At 51.2% G+C, this 24,773-nt stretch overlaps 2 protein-coding genes across 5 annotated transcripts; both read left to right on the plus strand.

The window, feature by feature from the left end:
- The first annotated feature begins 1,065 nt into the window (after nucleotides 1–1,065).
- On the plus strand, nucleotides 1,066–21,146 carry LOC114582354 (uncharacterized). Of its 4 annotated transcripts, XR_013390478.1 has the most exons (6): nucleotides 1,066–1,136; nucleotides 3,474–3,780; nucleotides 4,351–4,494; nucleotides 5,000–5,120; nucleotides 5,323–5,381; nucleotides 20,633–21,146. XR_013390478.1 is itself a non-coding variant. In XM_077917589.1 (4 exons), exons 1-4 carry the CDS (start codon nucleotides 4,258–4,260, stop codon nucleotides 20,637–20,639), a joined length of 357 nt encoding a protein of 118 aa, XP_077773715.1. In that variant the 5' UTR covers nucleotides 4,045–4,257; the 3' UTR covers nucleotides 20,640–21,146. The 4 variants fall into 4 exon arrangements, 2 of the variants coding, with proteins under 2 accessions (XP_077773715.1, XP_077773714.1); XR_013390477.1 differs by lacking the exons at nucleotides 1,066–1,136; nucleotides 3,474–3,780 and having other exon boundaries at nucleotides 4,045–4,494; XM_077917589.1 differs by lacking the exons at nucleotides 1,066–1,136; nucleotides 3,474–3,780 and having other exon boundaries at nucleotides 4,045–4,427.
- Nucleotides 13,427–15,265, plus strand: LOC144325209 (uncharacterized). Its single transcript, XM_077917793.1, has 4 exons — nucleotides 13,427–13,838; nucleotides 13,943–14,022; nucleotides 14,196–14,250; nucleotides 15,258–15,265. The coding sequence occupies exons 1-4, from the start codon at nucleotides 13,598–13,600 to the stop codon at nucleotides 15,263–15,265; spliced, it is 384 nt and encodes a 127-aa protein (XP_077773919.1). The 5' UTR covers nucleotides 13,427–13,597.
- Nucleotides 21,147–24,773: the final 3,627 nt, after the last annotated feature.

Here is a 24,773-nt window from a genome sequence, read left to right on the forward strand (position 1 = left end):
TGCACAACTGTGCTAGACAAGGAAGTCCTGGGCTGACTTTTGCAAACCAGGCTGGGGGGTCTAGCAAAGAGCAAATCTGTTAACACACCTGAGCTTGCTGGGCACACGACCCAAGGGGAAGTGGGGATGAGCCCCAAAGGTATGGTGGGTACACAGCCTATGGTTTCAAGGGAAAGGTCTCTAGCAGGCTTTAGCTTGCACAGGGCAGAAGCGTAGTGAGATTTATTTTGTATTATTTCTTTGCACCATCACTGTGCGTGACCCTTTGAAAAGAGGCTCCTTAAGGTCTCTAATCTGAAGCAAGGAGGCAACAGCGAAAGGCTGAGGGTCCAGGGTGGTCCCTGAGTCCAGCTGAAAGACAGAAGCCAGGATCTGCCAGTTTAGACTTCTGGGTTCCCTGGCATTTCCCATATGTATCCTCTGGGACAACACTGGTCCTCTACCACCACTGGCTATTCCTGGTCTCAGCTTGCGTGTGACGCTACAGTTCCCAGATGGACACAGAGTACAACTGTGAACATTAAAAAGTCAGGAGCCACCAGCAATTTCATGCTCTGTGAGTTTGCCCAGCAGCATGGTGTGGCAATGCAATAATTGGGGAATCTGCAGACAGTGAGAGCCCATTCACATGAGAGCCCATACTGTATCCTGCTTCCGCCACAGGGCCAGGTCTCCAGGGATGAGGCTCCAGCTTCCAGGATGAAGAGCAAGATAACATCCCGGCGGTTCCCGGCTGAGAACCCTCGCACCTCTTCCCCACTGCCCTTCTCCGTGTGGGCATGGCTCCTTCACGGCCCTGTTTGGTGCAGAAGCAACACCCAAAGTTTCCTCCCATTAAAACAGCATCTCAAGTTATTTCAGAGAGGGAGGAGACTTTGGTTTCTGCTTCTGTGCTAGGCTGGTTGGGCCGGAGCCCAGACGCCCGTACGGAGGAGGACAGGTTGGGGCAGCTAAGAAGATCAGATAGGAGGAAATGCCCCCTTCCCAGGTCCCCCCCCCCTCCTGCCCCAGACTGGGCTAGTGTGGCTGGGAGCCAGGCGCTTGCTGATGTCTCTGTTTTCTTTGCAGGGAGGGAGCCTTTCCCCAACATATACTTTGTTCTGGTCAAATCCCTGGAGAGACGTGACGACCCTCAGGTTCTGGGGCAGAGGGAACAAAGGGGTCCTTCCATAGTTTTTGGCCCATCAGAGGCCCATTCTCATATGATGTCCTGCTTCCTCCACAGGGCCACACCTCCAGGGATGAGGGTCCAGCGCCTGCTCCCGGGACGAAGAACGACAGACCATCACGGCGGTTCCCGGCCCCTGACCCTCGCCTGCCTCACCCTCCGTCCGTTCTCCGTGCGGGCATGGCTCCTTCCCGGTCCTACTTGGCGCAGAAGCAGCAGCCAAGGTTTACCCCCATCAAGAACACCTCCAGAGTTATTCCGGAGCCGGGGGAGACTTGGGCTGCTGCCTCTGTGCCAAGCCGGCCGGGGCGGAGCCCAGACGCCCGTACGGAGCAGGTCAGGTTGGGACAGCTAATAAGATCAGGTAGGAGGAAATGCTCCCTTCCCAGGTTCCCCCCTCCTGCCCCAGACTGGGGCTAGCGTGGCTGGGAGCCAGGCGCCTGCTGATGTCTCCGTTTGTTTTGCAGCGAGGAGAAGGTTCAGCCTGGGAACCGCTGCATCCCGGGAGGGACTGGAGCCCAGACCAAAGCCTCTCACCCCAGAGCTAATGGGACAGGGGGAAGGACAAAGACCCCCATAGGGAGGCAAAGTGTGGAAAGGCTCAGAGTTCAGGTAGGGGGAAATGCCAATTGAGTGCTGGAGTGGGGGGGAGCAGGCCTGTCTCTCCCCAGCCCCTCGCCCCCTCCTTCCAAGCCAGGGGTCTGGCCATTATGTGCCCAGGCAGGAGCAGCGTTCGTTGGCAGCCAGTGGTGACGTGGGCATGGGCAGCATGGCAGGGGGGGTTGTTCTGTCCCCCTCCTTCCCTGGGTCAGCTGGCCAGACACTCTCGCCAGCGCTCAGGCTATCCCTATAGAAGGGGGCCCTATGACCCCACCGTAGGAGGGCCCTGCCTCCACTGGCTTGCCTGACCATGGGCTGCTGCCGGGCTCCTCTGTGCCAAACAGGAGAAGGAGGGATGTGGAAGAGTGAGGAAGGGAGGGAGCTGGGAGGGCAGACTGGCGGGGGTGGGGAGGAGAAAATATTAAGGGCAATGTGCCCCAGAAGGAAATCATTGGGGATGGCCCATGGGACCACTGACCACTAGGGAGTACAATGTCCTTCTTCCTTTGCAGGGCTGTGGATTGGGAAAACCTCCAGCAGCCCAGCGGTGCTGGGAAACCCAGTGAAATTCGGTGGTATGCTGTGACCTTCTGTGGCAGGGGAAGTGTTTCCCTGTCATCTTACCAATGCAGGTAAAAAAAAGTTCCTGCCCCGAGGGGCTTACAATCTTTAATATGACACAGGGAGGGAAGAGAGAAAGGTTGAGGTCCAGGCTGGATCCTGAGTCCTCCTGCGAGACATAAGCCAGGGTTTCTGAGTTTAGACTTTGGGATTCCCGGACATTTCCCACCTGTAACTTCTTCCTCTGTTTTCATTTTCCTTCCTGTCTCACAGCTTCTCAGAAAGGAAGGACGATGCAGCGGTTGTGGCGCCAGGAATCACTGGAAGTCGTGGTATGTTAATTCCATGGGGAATCCATTCCCCACATGTGCAGGAAGGTTGTGGCCCCGACCTGCGTGAAACAGGGCTGGGTTGGGGTGTTGCGGGCCGGTCTTGCACCACCCCCTCGCCCCCTCCTTCCAAGCCAGGGGTCAGGCGCCCAGGCAGGAGCAGCGATCATTGGCAGCCAGTGGTGAGGTGTATTTTCCTTTCTGTCTCCCAGGTCCTAAGAGGCTACTGAAAGGGTTGCTGAAAGTGCGTCTGAGTTGACGTTCTGTCAGTAGTTTTTGGCCCCTCACAGCCCATTCTCATAGGATGTCCCCCTTCCTCCACAGGGCCACGCCTCCAGGGATGAGGCTCCAGCGCCAGCTCCCGGAATGAAGAACCGAACAACATCCCGGCGGTTCCCGGCTGACATCCCTCGCGGCGCATCCCCACTGTCCCTTCTCCGTACGGGCATGGCTCCTTCCTGGCCCAATTTGGCTCCCTGGCTTGCCTTGTCCACAGATGTTGATAGCTTGGCAGGTCCTCAGCTGTGGTCCCCAGATGATATTTTCTGTTGTGAATTACTGGTTGGTAACTTCCTCTGTTTTTATTTTCCTTTCTGTATCACAGGTTCTCAGAAAGGAAGGGCACAGCAGCTGCCATGGTGCCATAAGAAAGAAATATCACTGGAAATCGTGGTATGTTAATTCCATGGGGAATCCATTCCCCACATGTGCCAGATATGGCTCGGGTTGGTGAAAGTGCATCTGAGTTGACGTTCTGTCAGTAGTTTTTGGCCCCTCACAGCCCATTCTCATAGGATGTCCCCCTTCCTCCACAGGGCCACACCTCCAGGGATGAGGCTCCAGCGCCTGCTCCTGGGACGAAGAACAACAGACCATCATGGTGGTTCCCGGCCCCTGACCCTCGCCTGCCTCACCCTCCGTCCGTTCTCCGTGCGGGCATGGGTCCTTCCCGGCCCTACTTGGCGCAGAAGCAGCAGCCAAGGTTTCCCCCTATCAAGAACACCTCCAGAGTTATTTCGGAGCCGGGGGAGACTTGGGTTGCTGCCTCTGTGCCAGGCCGGCCGGGACGGAGCCCAGACACCCGTACGGAGGAGTTCAGGTTGGGGCAGCTAATAAGATCAGGTAGGAGGAAATGCCCCCTTCCCAGGTCCCCCCTCCTGCCCCAGACTGGGGCTAATGTGGCTGGGAGCCAGGTGCCTGCTGATGTCTCCGTTTGTTTTGCAGCGAGGGAAAGGTTCAGCCTGGGAGCCGCTGCATCACGGGAGGGACAAAGACTCCCGTACACACAGGGCAGGCCTCCAGGGATGAGGCTCCAGCTCCCGGGATGAAGGGCAAAAGAACATCCCGGCGGTTCCCGGCTGGCAACCCTCGCATCTCTTCCCCACTGCCCCTTCTCCATGTGGGCATGGCTCCTTCCCGGCCCTACTTGGCGCAGAAAGAGGAGCCAAGGTTTCCCCCTATCAAGAACACCTCCAGAGTTATTCCGGAGCCGGGGGAGACTTGGGTTGCTGCCTCTGTGCCAGGCCGGCCGGGACGGAGCCCAGACACCCGTACGGAGGAGGACAGGTTGGGGCAGCTAATAAGATCAGGTAGGAGGAAATGCCCCCTTCCCAGGTCCCCCCCTCCTGCCCCATACTGGGGCTAGAGTGGCTGGGAGCCAGGTGCCTGCTGATGTCTCCGTTTGTTTTGCAGCGAGGAGAAGGTTCAGCCTGGGAGCCGCTGCATCACGGGAGGGACTGGAGCCCAGACAAAGGCCTCTCACCCCAGAGGTACTGGGACAGGGAGAAGGACAAAGACCCCCGTAGGGAGGAAAGTGTGGAAAGGCTCAGAGTTCAGGTAGGGGGAAATGCCAATTGAGTGCTGGAGTGGGGGGGGGGAGCAGGCCTGTCTCGCCCCAGCCCCTCACCCCCTCCTTCCAAGCCAGGGGTCTGGTCATTATGTGCCCAGGCAGGAGCAGCGATGGTTGGCAGCCAGTGGTGACGTGGGCATGGGCAGCATGGCAGGGGTGCTTGTTCTGTCCCCCTCCTTCCCTGGTTCACCTCGCCAGCACTCAGGCTGTCACTGCAGAGGTTTGGGGGCTCCTCCCTCCGGGGGCCCTATGTCTCCACCGCAAGAAGGCCCTGCCTCCACTGGCTTGCCTGCCCATGGGCTGCTGCCGGGCTCCTCTGTGCCAAACAGGAGGAGGAGGGATGTGGAAGAGTGAGGAAGGGAGGCAGCTGGGAAGGCAGCCTGGGGGGGGGTGAGAAAATATTGAGGGCAATGTGCCCCAGAAGGAAATCATTGGGGATGGCCCATGGGACCACTGTCCACTAGAGAGTACAATGTCCTTCTTCCTTCGCAGGGCTGTGGATTGGGAAAACCTCCAGCAGCCCAGCGGTGCTGGGAAACCCAGTGAAATTCGGAGGTATGCTGTGACCTTCTGTGGCAGGGGAAGTGTTTCCCTGTCATCTTACCAACTGCAGGTAAAAAAAAGTTCCTGCCCCGAGAGGCTTACAATCTTTAATATGACACAGGGAGGGAAGAGAGAAAGGTTGAGGTCCAGGCTGGATCCTGAGTCCTCCTGCGAGACATAAGCCAGGATTTCTGAGTTTAGACTTTGAGATTCCCGGACATTTCCCACCTGTAACTTCTTCCTCTGTTTTCATTTTCCTTCCTGTCTCACAGCTTCTCAGAAAGGAAGGACGATGCAGCGGTTGTGGCGCCAGGAATCACTGGAAGTCGTGGTATGTTAATTCCATGGGGAATCCATTCCCCACATGTGCAGGAAGGTTGTGGCCCCGACCTGCGTGAAACAGGGCTGGGTTGGGGTGTTGCGGGCCGGTCTTGCACCACCCCCTCGCCCCCTCCTTCCAAGCCAGGGGTCAGGCGCCCAGGCAGGAGCAGCGATCATGGCAGCCAGTGGTGAGGTGTATTTTCCTTTCTGTCTCCCAGGTCCTAAGAGGCTACTGAAAGGGTTGCTGAAAGTGCGTCTGAGTTGACGTTCTGTCAGTAGTTTTTGGCCCCTCACAGCCCATTCTCATAGGATGTCCCCCTTCCTCCACAGGGCCACGCCTCCAGGGATGAGGCTCCAGCGCCAGCTCCCGGAATGAAGAACCGAACAACATCCCGGCGGTTCCCGGCTGACGTCCCTCGCGGCGCATCCCCACTGTCCCTTCTCCGTACGGGCATGGCTCCTTCCCGGCCCAATTTGGCTCCCTGGCTTGCCTTGTCCACAGATGTTGATAGCTTGGCAGGTCCTCAGCTGTGGTCCCCAGATGATATTTTCTGTTGTGAATTACTGGTTGGTAACTTCCTCTGTTTTTATTTTCCTTTCTGTATCACAGGTTCTCAGAAAGGAAGGGCACAGCAGCTGCCATGGTGCCATAAGAAAGAAATATCACTGGAAATCGTGGTATGTTAATTCCATGGGGAATCCATTCCCCACATGTGCCAGATATGGCTCGGGTTGGTGAAAGTGCATCTGAGTTGACGTTCTGTCAGTAGTTTTGGGCCCCTCACAGCCCATTCTCATAGGATGTCCCCCTTCCTCCACAGGGCCACGCCTCCAGGGACGAGGCTCCAGCTCCGGCTCCCGGGATGAAGAACCAGATGACATCCCGGCGGTTCCCTGGCTTGCCTTGTCCACAGATGTTGATAGCTTGGCAGGTCCTCAGCTGTGGTCCCCAGATGATATTTTCTGTTGTGAATTACTGGTTGGTAACTTCCTCTGTTTTCATTTTCCTTTCTGTCTCACAGGTTCTCAGGCAGGAAGGGCACAGCCATGGTGCCATAAGAAACAAATATCCCTGGAAATTGTGGTATGCTAATTCCTTGGGGAATCCATTTCCCACATATTTATTTTAATTTCTATACCGCTTTATATTTGTAATAAAAATCTCAAAGCGGTTTACAGCATAATAAATCAATAAAACTGTCATGGCCTGTGACAGCCCATTCACACGTCCAGTGATTCTTCCCTCAAAGAAGCCCTTAGTGTTGAGTTCTCTCCTGCTTCAAAGATACCTTCTTTCTTCCAGGATCTCCTGTCTGCCCCGCTGTGGCTGCTGCCAAAGCCTCCCATAAAAAGAACAGGAAAGAGGAAGGGCTGGGAGAACACCCTCCAAGTTGAGTGTCAACAGAGAATGGGAGAAGAACCTTCCTGCATGAGAGCAGAAAGGAGATGCTCTTGTCTTGAAGTGGGTGGGCCAAGCTTTCTTGGGGAGCAATGTCAGGGCAGGGGCATTGGGCATCCATTCCCCACGTCTGCCAGGAGGATACCAAGTCCTTCTTCCTCCACAGGGCCACGCTTCAAGAGAATGAAGCTGCAGGGGAAGTCCTTGAGTCCTTGAAGCTGCAGGGGAAGTCACTCCCCTTCTCCCCCTTCAGGCTGCTGTTCAGCAGGTGAAGCTGATTCCTGCCCCATGACACTATCCCCCTCCCCAAGGTCCCTCCACCTGCCGGATGGGTGCCGCCCTTTGGGGAGCACAACACGGTTGGAAGTGTTGGACCAACCGGACATTGGGGGAGCATAGACAGGCAAGGCATCTTCCCATGAGGAATTTCCATTAAGTCCATGTCCATAAAAAAGGCCGTAGCCCCCCAATTTCTATCACCTTCTTCTTTGGCAATCACATGTAGCCAAGTAAGATTGTCTTCCATGAACACAATCTTAACAGTGAGTCCATAATGGACTGTGGAGGCCAATTCTGAATCCACATGTCCTTCCACAGTGGGGATATAGATTTCCAGGTGGGAGTTGATCACGGTGAGGGTTTGCCAAGCGTGCCTTCCTTCTAGTTTGTTTCTCCCTTTTGTCCTGAGTTCGAGTGTCTTCAAAGTCCATGACACCGTTGGTAAAGGCTGTTCTCTAATTGGAGTGTTTGCACGCCAGTGTTTCCCAATTGTTTCTACTACATTTCTTTTAGATTTGCCTTGAGAGAGTCTTTAAACTTCTTTTGTTGACCACCAGGATTACATTTTTAAGTTGCTTGGAAAGATGATGATCTGCATAGCCCAGGCGTAAAGCTGCTTTCTAGGTGTTTTCGGAGGGTGGTGTGAGGCATCTGGGCATTAGGAAAACAAGCCAAGCCTGGCTCTGTGGCCATCCAAAATTGAGGTTATTCTGTTCCTGGGCAGCTGGCAGAGCCCCTCTTCGCTGGGCATGGGACTGCCACATTCCCCAGCTTCCACGGGAGACTCACAGTCCCTCTCTGCGTCTCTGTTCCTTTTTGGCCACCGTCAAACGACTCTCATACTGATCCTAAGCTGAAGAGCTGCCCACCCCAGCTGACCTCCTCCCTCCAGAACCCACCGCTCTCAACCGACTCCCAACTGCCTCCTCCCCAACATTCAAACTCCCTTTCAAAGCCTCCTCCAATCGTCACTCTCTCCCAGAATTCCACTCTCTCTCTTCCCCCCTCCCTCCCTGCTTGACATTCCCTTGGGAATCCGAATAGAATTACCTTAGTTACAATATTGTTCTAGATTATGGGGGGATCCCACTAAACCCTAGAAATTAATAAATGGTTGGATTTGGGATTATTTGGGATGTGAAGGGAGAAATACAAGCTGCAGAGGAATTCCTGGGCTAGCCTATGCAAAAGGACCTGGCCAAGTGAGGGTCTTTAAGAAACAAGACAAGGAGAGCCTAACTGGAAATGCAAGAGAAGTCCTTCTTCATTGCCCTGCTGTGTGAACAGAGACTGGGGATTTGAAAGGGATCCAGGATAATGGTGTGTGGTGAGGAAAACTGAGGCTTTGAGCAAGGGGAGGAGGAGGAGGAGCAGAGTCTGGAATCCAACTTGGGAAGGCTGGCTGCCCTGTTTTGGGGGACAAGTCCCTCTTGAAAGGACTTTACTGTAAGATCTGGACTCCCTCCATGCAAACTGAAGGTGTAAACAGGTGAATAAACTGTATTTCTTAAAGGTAAGACAATCTCCGCCATGTCTCAGTTCTCCAAAGGTGAGAGCCTGGAACCCCATGGACTCTTGCCATCGCTCAGTAGAGAGATGGGAGGCACCTATGGGAACAAAATTTTATAAGCCTGCTCTGTCAAGTCATCCTGTTAGAAGCACTTGAGCTTCCCATTCCTGGTTCCTAGGAAATTGGGGGAAGGTCTCTTCCCCTAAATGATTCTGTTTTTTTTTTTAAAGTAAATTTTTATTAATTTTCCACAAATAAAAAACACAACAAAAACATGAAACACTTAAACAAACATAAAATGGACCTCCCCATACCACCCCTTTTCTGCATCCTTATTTCAAATTTTCCCAGCAACCCTTCAGTCATAAACTTATTTTGGTCGTTTCATAAGTTTAACTTCATTAACTTATTAGTAACAGCTGTAGTTCTTTGTTTCTTATCTCCCTGACCTCCTACTTTTCATCCAAATTACAACAATTTTTAAGGTATATTTTAAATTTCTTCCAATCTTCTTCCACTGTCTCTTTCCCCCGGTCTCGAATTCTGCCAGTCATCTCTGCCAGTCCCATATAGTCTATCACCTTCGTCTGCCATTCTTCCAACGTGGGTAGATCTTGTGTCTTCCAATACTTTGCTAGAAGAATCCTTGCAGCTGTTGTGGCGTACATAAAAAATATCTTATCCTTTCTTGGCACCATTTGGCCCACCATACCCAAGAGAAAAGCTTCTGGTTTCTTGGAAAAGGTTCTCTTAAGAACTTTCTTAATTTCATTATAGATCATTTCCCAGAAAGCCTTAATCTTCGGGCAGGTCCACCAAAGGTGGTAGAAAGTTCCCTCCATTTCATTACATTTCCAACATTTGTTATTGGGCAGATGATAAATCTTCGCTAACTTGGCAGGAGTCATGTACCACCTATAGATCATTTTCATAATGTTTTCTCTTAAGGCATTACATGCCGTAAATTTAACACCTGTGGTCCACAGCTGCTCCCAGTCAGCAAGTTCAATGTCATGTCCAATATCCTGTGCCCATTTAATCATACTGGATTTCACCTTTTCATCTTGAGTATTCCACTTCAACAGCAAGTTATACATTCTTGACAAATTTTTGGTATTGGGTTCTAACAATTCTGTTTCTAGTTTTGACCTCTCCACTTGGAAGCCTTTCTTTCTGTCCTGTTTAAATACTTCATTTATCTGACGGTAATGTAACCAATCTCTCACTTTATACTTCAGTTTCTCAAAGCTCTGCAATTTTGTTTTCTCACCCTCCTGTTCTAGAATTTCAGAATATTTGGGCCATTTAGAACCCATATTAAGTTTTTTCACCTCTTTGGCTTCCATTGGTGACAGCCACCTGGGAGTTTTACTTTCCAATAAATCTTTATAGCGTATCCAGACATTATACAATGCTTTCCTAACAATATGGTTCTTAAAGCCTTTATGCAATTTTACCTTGTCATACCATACATATGCATGTCATCCAAATCTATTATCAAACCCTTCTAGGTCCAAAATGTCTGTGTTCTCAAGAAGCAGCCAGTCCTTCAGCCAGCAAAACGCTGCTGATTCATAGTAAAGCCTTAAGTCCGGCAGGGCAAAACCCCCTCTATCTTTTGCATCTGTTAATGTCTTGAATTTAATTCTGGGCTTTTTGCCCTGCCAGACAAATTTAGATATATCTTTCTGCCACCTCTTGAAACAATCCATCTTGTCCATTATTTGTAATGTCTGAAACAAAAACAACATTCTAGGCAATACATTCATCTTGATAACAGCAATTCTGCCTAACAAGGAAAGTTTCAACCTTGACCATATATCTAGATCTCTCTTTACTTCTGTCCAACATTTATCATAGTTATCTTTAAATAAGTTCACATTTTTTGATGTCAAGTTCACCCCCAGGTACTTCACTTTCTTTGCTATCCCCAAGCCTGTTTCACTCTGAAATCTCTCTTTTTCCTCATTTGTTAGATTTTTCTCCAACACTTTAGTTTTTTGTTTGTTCAGTTTAAATCCTGCAACCTGACCAAATATCTCAATCAGTTCTAAAACCCTTTTAGTACTAGTGTTTGGCTGTTGTAGAGTCAGTACCAGGTCATCTGCAAATGCCCTTAATTTATACTCTTTAATTCCGACCTGAATTCCTTTAACCAACTGGTCCTCTCTAATCATATTTAACAAGACCTCCAGGACCGATATAAAAAGTAGAGGGGAAATAGGGCATCCCTGTCGTGTTCCTTTCTCTATGAATATTTCATTCGTTACCACATTGTTTACAATTAATTTTGCTTTCTGTTCAGAATATATTGCACCTATACCATTTTCAAAACCTTGGCCTACCCCCATCCCTTGGAGATTCTTCTTCATAAAACTCCAACAAATATTGTCAAAGGCTTTCTCTGCATCCACAAAAATCAATACCGCTTTTCTATTGATGTTCACTTCCAACAATTCCAAAATGTCTATTATATTCCTCACATTATCTGACATATGTCTTCCTGGGAGAAAGCCAGCTTGGTCCTTATGAATCTCATCTACCAATACTTTCTTCAGTCTTTTTGCTAGAATGTCTGCAAATATTTTGTAATCCACATTGAGTAATGATATAGGGCGGTAGTTCTTAACCTGGTTCTTTTCAGTCTCAGTTTTTGGTATAAGTGAAATGAAAGCTTCTTTCCACGATTCAGGTGCCTTTTCCCCCTCCAATATTTCGTTGCAAACTTCTTTCAATGGTTGCACTAACAATTCTTTCAGGGCTTTATAGTATCTGGCCGTCAAACCGTCTGGTCCTGGAGATTTTCCCAATTGTGTCTTTTGAATGGCATCCTCTATATCTTGTTCTGTTATTTTCCCATTCAATGTCAATTTACTTTGTTCTGAGATTTTAGGTAGTCCATATTTTTTAAGAAATTCCTCTATTTCTTGTTCATTCACTGGGCCTTGTGTATATAGTTTCCTAAAAAAAACTTTGAAAGCAATTACTTATCTCATTTGGCTTATACATGTTCTTTCCATCCTCCTCTAAACTGGTCAATGTATTCAGCTTCTGCCTCTTTTTCAGTTGCCATGCACAGTGGCCTCATCCCAGCACACTTTGACCCCCCTGATTTTATTTTTCTTAATTCATCTGCCTGACAAGCCAGCAGCCTGGGCCCTGTTTGCCAGCTGATGTCACAAAGTGCTGCTTTGCAAGCAAGCCTTATAGTGCCCTGCAAGATGGATGCCTGTCAGATAATGGTGAGAGACTTGAGAGAGTTTATCATCATTCTGATGATCAAATGGATTCTGAAGGTAGATGGCCCAGAAGAGGTGAGTGGCATTATTATTATTATTATTATTATTATTATTATTATTAATTATTAGCGTCACCCATCACTGATGCATGTGGCTTGGCTCCCTGGATTGCTTTGTCCACAGATGTTGATACCTTGGCAGGTCCTCAGCTGTGGCCTCCAGATGATATTTTCTGTTGTGAATTACTGGTTGGTAACTTCCTCTGTTTTTATTTTCCTTTCTGTCTCACAGCTTCTCAGAAAGGAAGGCCACAGCAGCTGCCATGGTGCCATAAGAAAGAAATATCACTTGAAATCGTGGTATGTTAATTCCATGGGGAATCCATTTCCCACTTATTTATTTATTTTAATTTTTATACTGCTTTATATTTTAAATAAAAATCCCAAAGCGGTTTGCAGAATAATAAAACAACAAAACAATAAAACAATAGCTGGGCGATGTTCCTCCGGCCTCAGGAGGAGCCTCTTCAGTGGGGCTGGCAGGTGGGTCTGGGCCTCGCCCCCCAGGCCAGGTGGAAAGGGCCTTGCAGGGAGCGGCCTTCACCCTCCCACCTGCCCCCCTATGTCCCTCCGCTGGCTGACCACCCCCTGATGTGGCTGGGGGGAGAGAAAACCTGAAAGGCAATCTGCCCCAGAAGAAAATCTTTGGGGAGGGTCCCCTAGAGTGGATGCCTGTCCCCTAGAGTGGATGCCTATGGCAGGAGAGTAAAATGTCCTTCTTCCTTTGCAGGGCCGTGGTTTGGAAGCGCCGGTCAGGGCTCCGGCCAAGCAGCAGCCCAGCGGTGCCACGTCCAAAACCAACATCGGCAGGTATGCTGTGCCCTTCTGTGGCAGGGGTGGGGCAGTCTGAGGATGGCACGGCCGGTGTGCTGGGCTATTGCCTCATAAGAAAAGGTTTTTGATAGAGGGTGAATTGAACGGGTGGAGGGTTGGAGGAGAGGCAGAAAGAAGAGCTCATTCGACCGTGGCTAGGGGGCGCGATCTGGACGGTTCTCCAGGGGCGCAAGATCACTCAGCTACGGCTCTGCGTACAGGAGGCCCTTGACATTTGAGAGCCCAAAGTTGGCCCTTGGTTGGGCACAGTTCCAGGTTGAAACCTGTGGAGGCCCCTAGGCAGTCAAAATATCCCTGGGCTCCTTGCAAATCATATCCTGATACGTTTTTTATTTTAGCAACCAACAATAATTAATAGGCAAAACAAACAGTACTTATTCTGATCCGTTGTTGCCTGGCCCATAGGCCTACTCTGTCCTTTGAATAATCTGGCTCTGGTGGAGATCAATCCCAGAATTCGCCCTGTCTCCCCCAATCATACTAACTGAGCTTGTTTCTTCCTTAGGCGAGAGGCCGGCCAGAGCAAAGGGGGAAAGGCTCCCAGCTCAGGTAAGTGGAAATGCCCACTGAGTGCCCCATATTCTAGGAATGCTTCCTTCCCTTGTCCCCCACCCTCCTGCCCCAGACTGGGGCTAGCATGGCAGGGAGCCAGGCGCCTGCTCATGTTTCTTTTTTCTTTGCAGTGTGGGAGCCTTTCCCCAACACATATTTTGTTCTGGCGAAATCCCTGGAGAGGCGTGGCGAACATCAGGTACGAGGGCAGAGGGAATGAAGGGATCCTTGTGAAACATGTTTTGGGAGTCCTAGAAACACTCTCCCCACCTGTGGCTTCCATTCTCATGTGATGTCCTTCTTCCTCCACAGGGCCACGCCTCCAGGGATGAGGCTCCAGTGCCGGCTCCCGGAATGAAGAACCGAACAACATCCCGGCGGTTCCCGGCTGTCGTCCCTCACGGCGCGTCCCCCCTGCCCCTCCTCCGTATGGGCATGGCTCCATCCCGGCCCGGTTTGGCACAGAAGCAGCAGCCAAAGTTTCCTCCCATTAAAACAGCTTCTCAGGTGAGGGAGGAGACTTGGGCTGTTGCTTCTGTGCTAGGCCGGTCGGACGCCCGTACGGTGGAGAAGTGGGGAGCCCTGATAAGATCAGGTAAGTGGAAATGTCCCTTCCCAGGTCCCCCACCCTCCTGCCCCAGACTGGGGCTAGCGTGGCTGGGAGACAGGCGCCTGATGATGTCTCTGTTTCCTTTGCAGCGAGGGAGAAGTTCAGCCGTGGAACTGCCGCATTCCTCCGGGAGGGACTGGAGCCCAGACGACGGCCTCTCGCCCCTGAGGTAATGGGACAGGGGGGAGGAGGGGGGCCTTAGGAAACACAAAAGGATCAGGCCAAGGGTCCGTCTGGTCCAGCCTCCTCTTCTCCCAGGGGCCACCCAGATGCCGCTGCGAAAGCAGCCAACAAGATTTGAGCCCAAGAAGCAGTGCTTCAAAGATCCCTTCTTTCTTGCAGGATCTCGATCGTGCACCGCTGTGGCTGCTGCCGAAGCCTCCTCCAAAAGGACCAGGTAAGAGGAAGGGTGCCTTTGCATGGGGCGGGGAGAAGGCTGGGGGCCTTCCTACAGGGGTTGCTTTACTACAGCTCCCATTGTCTTTGACCACTGTCCTTTCTCCCCTTCTTTTTTTATAAAAAAACCACAGCTTGAGGATTCCACAGCTTGACGAATTCCAGAGCGTTTGGATCTCTGCTGAAGGACTGTATTCCGGTTTCTGATTTTTTCAGCTGCTGAAGCATTTGAAAGCTTTACAAATACAGGCTTTACAAATGTGAAGAGCGTACTTTTCCCTGTTCATCCTTTGGACACACCGGATAATTTTGTTGTTGTTGTTGTTCCAAATTTCTTCCAAATTTATTCTACAAATATCTCAATAATAAAATTTCATTGATTGACTTCCATCACTTTTTGAACAAACTTGTATCTGTTATTCCTTATTTCCCCCACACAATCTCTTACAAATATACTAAGTTGCATCCTGCAGGGATAAATGCCTCGCCCTGAAGAGAGACTGCTTCCCATCACTCATTTAAGGGTTGGACCACCAGGAGCAGGAAGAAAGTAAAGAAAAATCTGTCCCAGGATCTGTTTCCTTCTTCCTGCTCTGCATGGGGACCAGGGCACACTAGCCATCAGCAACAGGAGGGCATCTTCTGCACATATATTTTCCAAATGCATTCTAGGTGGTTAGTTCTGCCCCACTGAAGCCAGCTTGTACCTTCCCCTATTATTGTGACTCACAATTGCTACCTTCAGGCTGCTTCTGTGGGGAAAGGGATGGGCAGGGAGACGATGAGCCCCACTCTCAGTAAGAGCTGTTCGACAGTGGAATTTGCTGCCAAGGAGTGTGGTGGAGTCTCCTTCTTTGGAGGTCTGTAAGCAGAGGCTTGACAACCATATGTCAGGAGTGCTCTGATGGTGTTTCCTGCTTGGCAGGGGGTTGGACTCGATGGCCCTTGTGGTCTATTCCAACTCTATGATTCTATTCTATGATTCTATGATTCTTCTTCTTCTGGAAGGGGAATAACTAACAAAAAGGGAGCAAAACACAGAGAGTGAAATTTTCACAGCCCCACAGTTGTGCTAAACACCAAGAACTCTCCCCATTAAGAATAAGCAAAACCAGGGGCATCTTGCCCATAGAGCTAAGTGGCGAAGGCGCCAGGGCGCCAAGTTCTGGAGGGCACCAGGGAAGAGGCGGAGGCTGGATGTGGCACCTTCAGGCATCAGTTGCCCTCCCCCGCCTCGCTGAAGCAGTGCCCTAAAAAGGTCACCAACTCTGGGAAATGGGGAGGGAGGGCACCGGAGGGATCTTTGCACCATGGCGCCATATCTACTTAAGACGGCCCTGAGCAGAACCAAGCTCACTGTGTTGCTCTTCTGATATCAACGTATGGGGTTAATGATTCACAAAGTTTTATGCATTTGGGATCAATCCTACGAAATTGTTTTGCCGATTCCCGACGCAGAGAATTAGGTTGGGCTGCTCATCCAAGCTGTCAACTGCCTGGCAATGGTTCTGTCCTGTGACAAAGGTATTTGAGAGCAGAAGCCGTAAAGGAGTCTAGAAGTGTTGTGAAGTGCTGGAAAGCTGCAGAATCATTTAGCATGCTGAATCACTGTGACTCATCTTGAGGAGGACTCCTCTGTGTAAGTACAGTATCTGCTTGCAGGCAGAATCAGAGTGTGCGATGGAGCCTGAGCTCTGGGAAGCCTGTGCTCAATGGAGGCTGTTGGTGCATAATGCCTCTGTGTGACTCAGTAACTCTGTGTATGCTCTGGAGCTAGTTCAATCTTCTGTTCACTATGCTGTTATTTGCAAACAAGTTTATTTTTAACTCAGTAAAGTTTTGATTCTTTTACTGAAGAAGACTCTGCGTTAATTAATTTACGCTGGGCGTCAGGTTCTTCAAAGTGTGGCAGATAGCAGTTGCTCCCAGCCTGGCCTAGATAGACCAAGGATTGACCCACCCAGGGGCCTTTTTAGGCCATAGCTCAGCACCTGTGCAAGGCCACAGGGTCAGTCCTCAGCATCTCCAGGTGAGGCTTGGGGAAACTCTGATTCCCAGGTGAGCTGTTGCCAGCCAGGCCAGAGGAAGGCAGTCTGGAGCTCCCGGTACCTGGGACCTGGCTCCTGAGGCAGCTGTCTATGCAGCCCAGTGGGTGAGGTCTTCTGCCAGGCAAAGGGCCAGGCGCTTTCCTGCATATTCACCTCTGGCAACTGAACCCTCTATGGCTGAGCTTCAGTCTGTCTCTCTCTGCACCTGTGTTGGGTTCACACAGCGGGAGTGCCAATGCTTCTTGCATCCTTAGAATCAAAGAATTGTGGAGTTGGAAGGGACCTTGAGGATCATCTAGTCCAACCCACTGCATTGCAGGAAGATGCAGCTGTGCCAGATGGGGACCGAACCTGCAAGTTGGGCCTTCTCATTCCCACACCTGAAGCCAAGCAGGGAGTTGAATCAAGGCCCTTCTGGGTGCCCAGAAGATGCTCTGCCACTGAGCTGTAGCCCCTCCCAAACAGAAACACAGGAAGGGGATTTAGACCCTAGATTGCGCCATCTACCTCAGAGTGGCTGGGGCAACCCAGGAAGATGGGCGGGGTACAAATAACTCATCCTGAAGCAAAATTCTTAACCCGAGGTACTATTTCTGGGTTAGTGGAGTCTATAACCTGAAGCGCCTGTTCTAAAAAGCAGATATCTCCCCCCCCCCCAAAGATCCTGGGAACTATAATTTGTTAGGGGCTCTGGGAACAGCTCCCATTAGCAGAGATCCGTGGAGTCCTAGGAACTCCGTCATGAGGAGGAACCAGGAAGGAAGGAGAAGCTCAGATGCCAGGTTCTTGAGTTGGGGAGGGACCCCGTGCCTTGGAAATGGAAAACCGTTGGGTGTTGAGTGTCCCAGGATTGTGCCTTGCCTTCAAGGGGGACGCCTGGGAGATGGGGTTTGGTCCTGCCCCAGGTCTAACAGAAGACCATATATTGGAGGATAGGAAGGGATTCCCCTCAGATCAGATTGGCTCAGGTGTATCTGAGAGGAGTCAGCAGATGTAGCGACAGCTAGACTGGGGACTGGGAGCAGCCGCCGGGACCACAGAACACTGGTCCTAAAGGATCTACAGTGGCTCCCAGTACATTTGTGAGCACAATTCACAGTGTGGGTCCTGTATACCTGACATAGGGTTGCCACCTGGTTCTTTAAAAACAGAGTTTTAAAATTCCATCCTTGACAGGAATCTTAAAAGGATAGGAATCTGGCTGCAAAACCTTCTTTTGAGCAAGTCCAGCTATGAAGCTAGCTGCCTTCCTTCCCTTTGCCCCACTTAAGAAAGAATCAGGCATCAACCTGGGAACTTTAAAAATAAGCTTTATTTACTTTATAAATCATGCATCGGTTCACATCAATAGTGTCATTAAAAACTGTGCAGGCAAAATAGTGTTATACATTTGCTGGATACCCCCCCGAAACCCCAGAAATACACAAAAGGTAGAATTTTGATTAATTGGGATTTCAGTGAAAGTACAGGCTGCACAACTGTGCTAGACAAGGAATTCCTGGGCTGACTTTTGCAAACCAGGCTGGCCCGTCTAGCAAAGAGCAAATATGTTAACACACCTGAGATTGCTGGGCACACGACCCAAGGGGAAGTGGGGATGAGCCCCAAAGGTATGGTGGGTACACAGCCTATGGTTTCAAGGGAAAGGTCTCTAGCAGGCTTTAGCTTGCAAAGGGCAGAAGCGTAGTGAGATTTATTTTGTATTATTTCTTTGCACCATCACTGCGCGTGACCCTTTGAAAAGAGGCTCCTTAAGGTCTCTAATCTGAAGCAAGGAGGCAACAGCGAAAGGCTGAGGGTCCAGGGTGGTCCCTGAGTCCAGCTGAAAGACAGAAGCCAGGATCTGCCAGTTTAGACTTCTGGGTTCCCTGGCATTTCCCATATGTATCCTCTGGGACAACACTGGTCCTCTACCACCACTGGCTATTCCTGGTCTCAGCTCGCGTGTGACGCTACAGTTCCCAGATGGACACAGAGTACAACTGTGAACATTAAAAAGTCAGGAGCCACCAGCAATTTCATGCTCTGTGAGTTTGCCCAGCAGCATGGTGTGGCAATGCAATAATTGGGGAATCTGCAGATAGTGAGAGCCCATTCACATGAGAGCCCATACTGTATCCTGCTTCCGCCACAGGGCCAGGTCTCCAGGGATGAGGCTCCAGCTTCCAGGATGAAGAGCAAGATAACATCCCGGCGGTTCCCGGCTGAGAACCCTCGCACCTCTTCCCCACTGCCCTTCTCCGTGTGGGCATGGCTCCTTCACGGCCCTGTTTGGTGCAGAAGCAACACCCAAAGTTTCCTCCCATTAAAACAGCATCTCAAGTTATTTCAGAGAGGGAGGAGACTTTGGTTTCTGCTTCTGTGCTAGGCTGGTCGGGCCGGAGCCCAGACGCCCGTACGGAGGAGGACAGGTTGGGGCAGCTAAGAAGATCAGATAGGAGGAAATGCCCCCTTCCCAGGTCCCCCCCCCTCCTGCCCCAGACTGGGCTAGTGTGGCTGGGAGCCAGGCGCTTGCTGATGTCTCCGTTTTCTTTGCAGGTAGGGAGTCTTTCCCCAACATATACTTTGTTCTGGTCAAATCCCTGGAGAGACGTGACGACCCTCAGGTACTGGGGCAGAGGGAACAAAGGGGTCCTTCCATAGTTTTTGGCCCATCAGAGGCCCATTCTCACATGATGTCCTGCTTCCTCCACAGGGCCACACCTCCAGGGATGAGGCTCCAGCGCCTGCTCCCGGGACGAAGAACGAGAGACCATCATGGCGGTTCCCAGCCCCTGACCCTCGCCTGCCTCACCCTCCATCTGTGCGGGCATGGCTCCTTCCCGGCCCTACTTGGCGCAGAAAGAGGAGCCAAGGTTTCCCCCCATCAAGAACACCTCCAGAGTTATTCCGGAGCCGGGGGAGACTTGGGCTGCTGCCTCTGTGCCATGCCGGCCGGGACGGAGCCCAGATGCCCGTACGGAGGAGGACAGGTTGGGGCAGCAGATAAGATCAGGTAAGTGGAAATGCCCCTTCCCAGGTCCCCCCCCTCCTGCCCCAGACTGAGCTATCGTGCCTGGGAGCCAGGCGCCTGCTGATGTCTCCGTTTGTTTTGCAGGGAGTAGAAGGTTCAGCCTGGGAACCGCTGCATCCCGGGAGGGACTGGAGCCCAGACAAAAGCCGCTCACCCCATAGCTAATGGGACAGGGGGAAGGACAAAGACCCCCATAGGGAGGCAGTGTGGAAAGGCTCAGAGTTCAGGTAGGGGGAAATGCCAATTGAGTGCTGGAGTGGGGGGGGGGGGGGAGCAGGCCAGTCTCTCCCCAGCCCCTCGCCCCCTCCTTCCAAGCCAGGGGTCTGGCCATTATGTGCCCAGGCAGGAGCAGCGTTCGTTGGCAGCCAGTGGTGACGTGGGCATGGGCAGCATGGCAGGGGGGCTTGTTCTGTCCCCCTCCTTCCCTGGGTCAGCTGGCCAGACACCCTCGCCAGCGCTCAGGCTATCCCTACAGAAGGGGGCCCTATGACCCCATCATAGGAGGGCCCTGCCTCCACTGGCTTGCCTGACCATGGGCTGCTACTGGGCTCCTCTGTGCCAAACAGGAGAAGGAGGGATGTGGAAGAGTGAGGAAGGGAGGGAGCTGGGAGGGCAGACTGGCGGGGGGGGGGGAGAAAATATTAAGGGCAATGTGCCCCAGAAGGAAATCATTGGGGATGGCCCATGGGACCACTGACCACTAGGGAGTACAATGTCCTTCTTCCTTTGCAGGGCTGTGGATTGGGAAAACCTCCAGCAGCCCAGCGGTGCTGGGAAATCCAGTGAAATTCGGAGGTATGCTGTGACCTTCTGTGGCAGGAGAAGTGTTTCCCTGTCATCTTACCAATGCAGGTAAAAAAAAGTTCCTGCCCCGAGGGGCTTACAATCTTTAATATGACACAGGGAGGGAAGAGAGAAAGGTTGAGGTCCAGGCTGGATCCTGAGTCCTCCTGCGAGACATAAGCCAGGGTTTCTGAGTTTAGACTTTGGGATTCCCGGACATTTCCCACCTGTAACTTCTTCCTCTGTTTTCATTTTCCTTCCTGTCTCACAGCTTCTCAGAAAGGAAGGACGATGCAGCGGTTGTGGCGCCAGGAATCACTGGAAGTCGTGGGATGTTAATTCCATGGGGAATCCATTCCCCACATGTGCAGGAAGGTTGTGGCCCCGACCTGCATGAAACAGGGCTGGGTTGGGGTGTTGCAGGCCGGTCTTGCACCACCCCCTCGCCCCCTCCTTCCAAGCCAGGGGTCAGGCGCCCAGGCAGGAGCAGCGATCATTGGCAGCCAGTGGTGATGTGTATTTTCCTTTCTGTCTCCCAGGTCCTAAGAGGCTACTGTACCGCAGGGCCCAAATGGACAAAGGGGTGACGGCCATGGAAGATGTGGGATGTTAATTCCATGGGGAATCCATTCCCCACATGTGCCAGATATGGCTCGGGTTGGTGAAAGTGCGTCTGAGTTGACGTTCTGCCAGTAGTTTTTGGCCCCTCACAGCCCATTCTCATGTGATGTCCCTCTTCCTCCACAGGGCCACGCCTCCAGGGACGAGGCTCCAGCTCCGGCTCCCGGGATGAAGAACCGAACAACATCCCAGCGGTTCCCGGCTGATGTCCCTCGGGGCGCGTCCCCACTGTCCCTTCTCCGTACGGGCATGGCTCCTTCCCGGCCCAGTTTGGCTCCCTGGCTTGCCTTGTCCACAGATGTTGATAGCTTGGCAGGTCCTCAGCTGTGGTCCCCAGATGATATTTTCTGTTGTGAATTACTGGTTGGTAACTTCCTCTGTTTTTATTTTCCTTTCTGTCTCACAGCTTCTCAGAAAGGAAGGCCACAGCAGCTGCCATGGTGCCATAAGAAACAAATATCTCTGGAAATTGTGGTATGTTAATTCCATGGGGAATCCATTTCCCACTTATTTATTTATTGTAATTGTTATACTGCTTTATATTTTAAATAAAAATCCCAAAGCGGTTTGCAGAATAATAAAACAACCAAACACTCCGGCCTCAGGAGGAGCCTCTTCAGTGGGGCTGGCAGGTGGGGCTGGGCCTGGCCCCCTGGCCAGGTGGAAAGGGCCTTGCAGGGAGCGGCCTTCACCCTCCCACCTGCCCCCTAGGTCCCTCCGCTGGCTGGCCGTCCCCTGATGTGGCTGGGGGGAGAGAAAAGCTGAAAGGCAATCTGCCCCAGAAGAAAATCTTTGGGGAGGGCCCACAGGACCCCTGTCCCCTAGAGTGGATGCCTTTGGCAGGCTGCTTTCTTCTCCAGTGACAAAAAGCCTTCTGTTTCGACGGCAAAAGCTTTCAGGGGAGCATTTGCAAGCGTTTGGCACCATTTTTGAGTGAATTGCCAAAAGTCAGATTTTTGCTGAAATTGTGACCCCGGGGCTTAGGGATTTTTTTCAAAAAAATCTTTTTCCTCCGGATAAGTTCCTGAGGGCTGATTTCTTGTTCTGTGATTAAAAAGCCTTCTGTTTCGACTGCCAAACCTTTCAGTGTAGCATTTGCAAATGTTTGGCACCATTTTTGAGTGAATTGCCAAAAGTCAGATTTTTGTTGACATTGTGACCTCTGGGCTTAGGGATTTTCTCAAAAAAATAATATTTCGCCTGTTAAGTTGCTAACAATATAGGAGAAAAACACACAGAGTGAATTTTTCACAGCCCCACAGTTGTTGTTTGAGTTTATTTATTGAACTATTTAAGCATGCAAAATAGGGCACGGATGTCAGGGTTGATGGGGCCAAGTAGGCATGATGGGAGCAACAGTATTTGTTCTTTAAGTGTGTCTGCCACATTTACATGTGAGGAAGCCGGAATCCAGCAGCAATGCAACAGAATAAGAAATCTAGCCAATATTGTCTGCATTGCTGACACACATCTAAAGCAGCAGGTAAGTTTTGGCACTTTGAAGTCAGTGCTTTTTATTCACACAATGTTCCCAGTTGCGCCTCAGCTGTGTCATATCTACGGGAAACTGCCCAGAATAGACCCACATCCCATGTCATTCTGGCCTCCTTCGGGAGAAAGGGTGAAATATAAATTCAATAAATGAAATAATTATAAGCGAGTGTCCGGCTTGGGAACGTTCTTTGGAAGCCCAACATCTGACATGGCTTCCTTCTGAGAGCAGGAAGCTCCTGCAGCCAATCGGAAGCCGTCCCTTGCCCCCCCCCTTCTAGAACCCACCACTCTCAACCAACTCTCAACTGCCTCCCCCCCAACATTCAGACTCGCTTTAATAGCATAACTCTGCCCCACTACTGTGAACTGAGTTACTGAGTTACACTGCTATGGCTGACCTTCGCAAAGGTAAGAACCTGGAACCCCATAGGATTATAGAATTGTAGAGTTGGGAGGGACCCCAAGGGTCATCTAGACCAACCCCCAGCTAAAGCATCCATGGCAGATGGCCATCCCACCTCAGCTGAAGAACCTCCAAGGAAGGAGAGTCTTCTGCCTCCTGAGGGATTTCTTCCCACTGTCAAACAGCTCTTGCTGTCAGAAAGCTTTTCTTGAAGTTGAGTCAGAATCTCCTTATTGTAGCTTGAATCCACGGCTTCAGGTCCTGAGGGCCTCTGGAGCAGGAGAAAACAATCCCTGTGACAGCCCTTGAGATATTGAGAGGGCTGCATGGTGTGGCTCTCATATCCATGTCCTGAGGGACAGAGAGCAAAACATCTCTCTCTCTCCCCTTTCTCCAGCCCAGGCAGAATTGCAAGGGGTCAGTGCATCTGGCTGGTAAGAAGACGGTCAGAGTTTGGAGCCCAGCCAGGGCTGGCTGTGGGCAGGATATTTTCTGTTGTGAATTACCATATTTTTCGCTCTATAGGACACACTTTTTCCCCTTCAAAAATGAAGGGGAAATGTGTGTGCGTCCTATGGAGCAAAGAAGCCATAGCCCCGCGACTTTCTCCCAGCTGGAAAGGTGACGCGCGACTATGGCAGCAGCCTCTCCGCTGCGCCTTTCCGCTGCTCCCTGACCTGCTCTTTGGGGCTGGTGGTGGGCTTCCCCTGCCAGCCCCAAAGAGCAGGTCGAAAGGAACCTGAAGCCTGGAGAGGGAGAGGGGTCGGTGCACACCGACCCCTCTCACTCTCCAGGTTTCCAAGGTAAGCCGCCTGAACGGCACCTTGTTTTAGAGAGGGGAAACAAGAGGGGGAAAATTCTCCCCCTCTCTGTGCAGCGCCTCCTGCCGCTTCACTGAAGGGGCGCTGGGCAGAGAGGGGGAGAATTTTTTTTCTTGTTCTTCCCCCTCTAAAACAAGGTGCGTCCTATTGTCCGGTGCGTCCTATGGTGCGAAAAATACGGTACTGGTTGGTAACTTCCTCTGTTTTTATTTTCCTTTCTGTCTCACAGGTTCTCAGGCAGGAAGACATCAGCATAAACAAATAGCGCTGGAGATTGTGGTATGTTAATTCCTTGGGGAATCCGTTTCCCACATATTTATTTATTTATATTTCTATACCGCTTTATATTTGCAATAAAAATCTCAAAGCGGTTTAGAGCATAATAAATCAATAAAACTGTCATGGCCTGTGACAGCCCATTCACACGTCCAGTGATTCTTCCCTCAAAGCAGCCCTTAGTGTCCAGTTCTTTCCTGCTTCAAAGATACCTTCTTTCTTCCAGGATCTCCTGTCTGCCCCGCTGTGGCTGCTGCCAAAGCCTCCCATAAAAAGAACAGGAAAGAGGAAGGGCTGGGAGAACACCCTCCAAGTTGAGTGTCAACAGAGAATGGGAGAAGAACCTTCCTGCATGAGAGCAGAAAGGAGATGCTCTTGTCTTGAAGTGGGTGGGCCAAGCTTTCTTGGGGAGCAATGTCAGGGCAAGGGCATTGGGCATCCATTCCCCACGTCTGCCAGGAGGATACCAAGTCCTTCTTCCTCCACAGGGCCACGCTTCAAGAGAATGAAGCTGCAGAATGAGTCCTTGAAGCTGCAGGGGAAGTCACTCCCCTTCTCCCCCTTCAGGCTGCTGTTCAGCAGGTGAAGCTGATTCCTGCCCCATGACACTATCCCCCTCCCCAAGGTGCCCTCCACCTGCCGGATGGGTGCCGCCCTTTGGGGAGCACAATGGTGGAAGTGTTGGACCAACCAGACATTGGGGGAGCATGGACAGGCAAGGCACCTTCCCATGAGGAATTTCCATTAAGTCCATGTCCATAAAAAAGGCCGTAGCCCCCCAGTTTCTCTCATCTTCTTCTTTGGCAATCACACGTAGCCAAGTAAGATTGTCTTCCATGAACACGATCTTAACAGTGAGTCCATAATGGACTATGGAGGCCAATTCTGAATCCACATGTCCTTCCACAGTGGGGATATAGATTTCCAGGTGGGAGTTGATCACGGTGAGGGTTTGCCAAGTGTGCCTTCCTCCTAGTTTGTTTCTCCCTTTTGTCCTGAGTTCGAGTATCTTCAAAGTCCATGACACCGTTGGTAAAGGCTGTTCTCCAATTGGAGCATTCTCAG

This window comes from Podarcis muralis, chromosome 13 (assembly GCF_964188315.1).
Source record: "Podarcis muralis chromosome 13, rPodMur119.hap1.1, whole genome shotgun sequence".
NCBI lineage: Eukaryota > Metazoa > Chordata > Lepidosauria > Squamata > Lacertidae > Podarcis > Podarcis muralis.

What these genes read in the sequence shown, in the direction of transcription:
- LOC144325209 (XM_077917793.1), top strand. Translation starts at nt 13,598, where the DNA reads ATGAAGAACCGAACAACATCCCGGCGGTTCCCGGCTGTCGTCCCTCAC. An exon ending in GGGAGCCCTGATAAGATCAG is followed by an intron (nt 13,839 to 13,942) that starts GTAAGTGGAAAT and finishes TTTCCTTTGCAG; the next exon opens with CGAGGGAGAAGTTCAGCCGT. An exon ending in GACGGCCTCTCGCCCCTGAG is followed by an intron (nt 14,023 to 14,195) that starts GTAATGGGACAG and finishes TCTTTCTTGCAG; the next exon opens with GATCTCGATCGTGCACCGCT.
- LOC114582354 (XM_077917588.1), top strand. Translation starts at nt 4,258, where the DNA reads ATGCCCCCTTCCCAGGTCCCCCCCTCCTGCCCCATACTGGGGCTAGAG. An exon ending in AAACCCAGTGAAATTCGGAG is followed by an intron (nt 5,063 to 5,322) that starts GTATGCTGTGAC and finishes CCTGTCTCACAG; the next exon opens with CTTCTCAGAAAGGAAGGACG. An exon ending in AGGAATCACTGGAAGTCGTG is followed by an intron (nt 5,382 to 20,632) that starts GTATGTTAATTC and finishes TCTGTCTCCCAG; the next exon opens with GTCCTAAGAGGCTACTGTAC.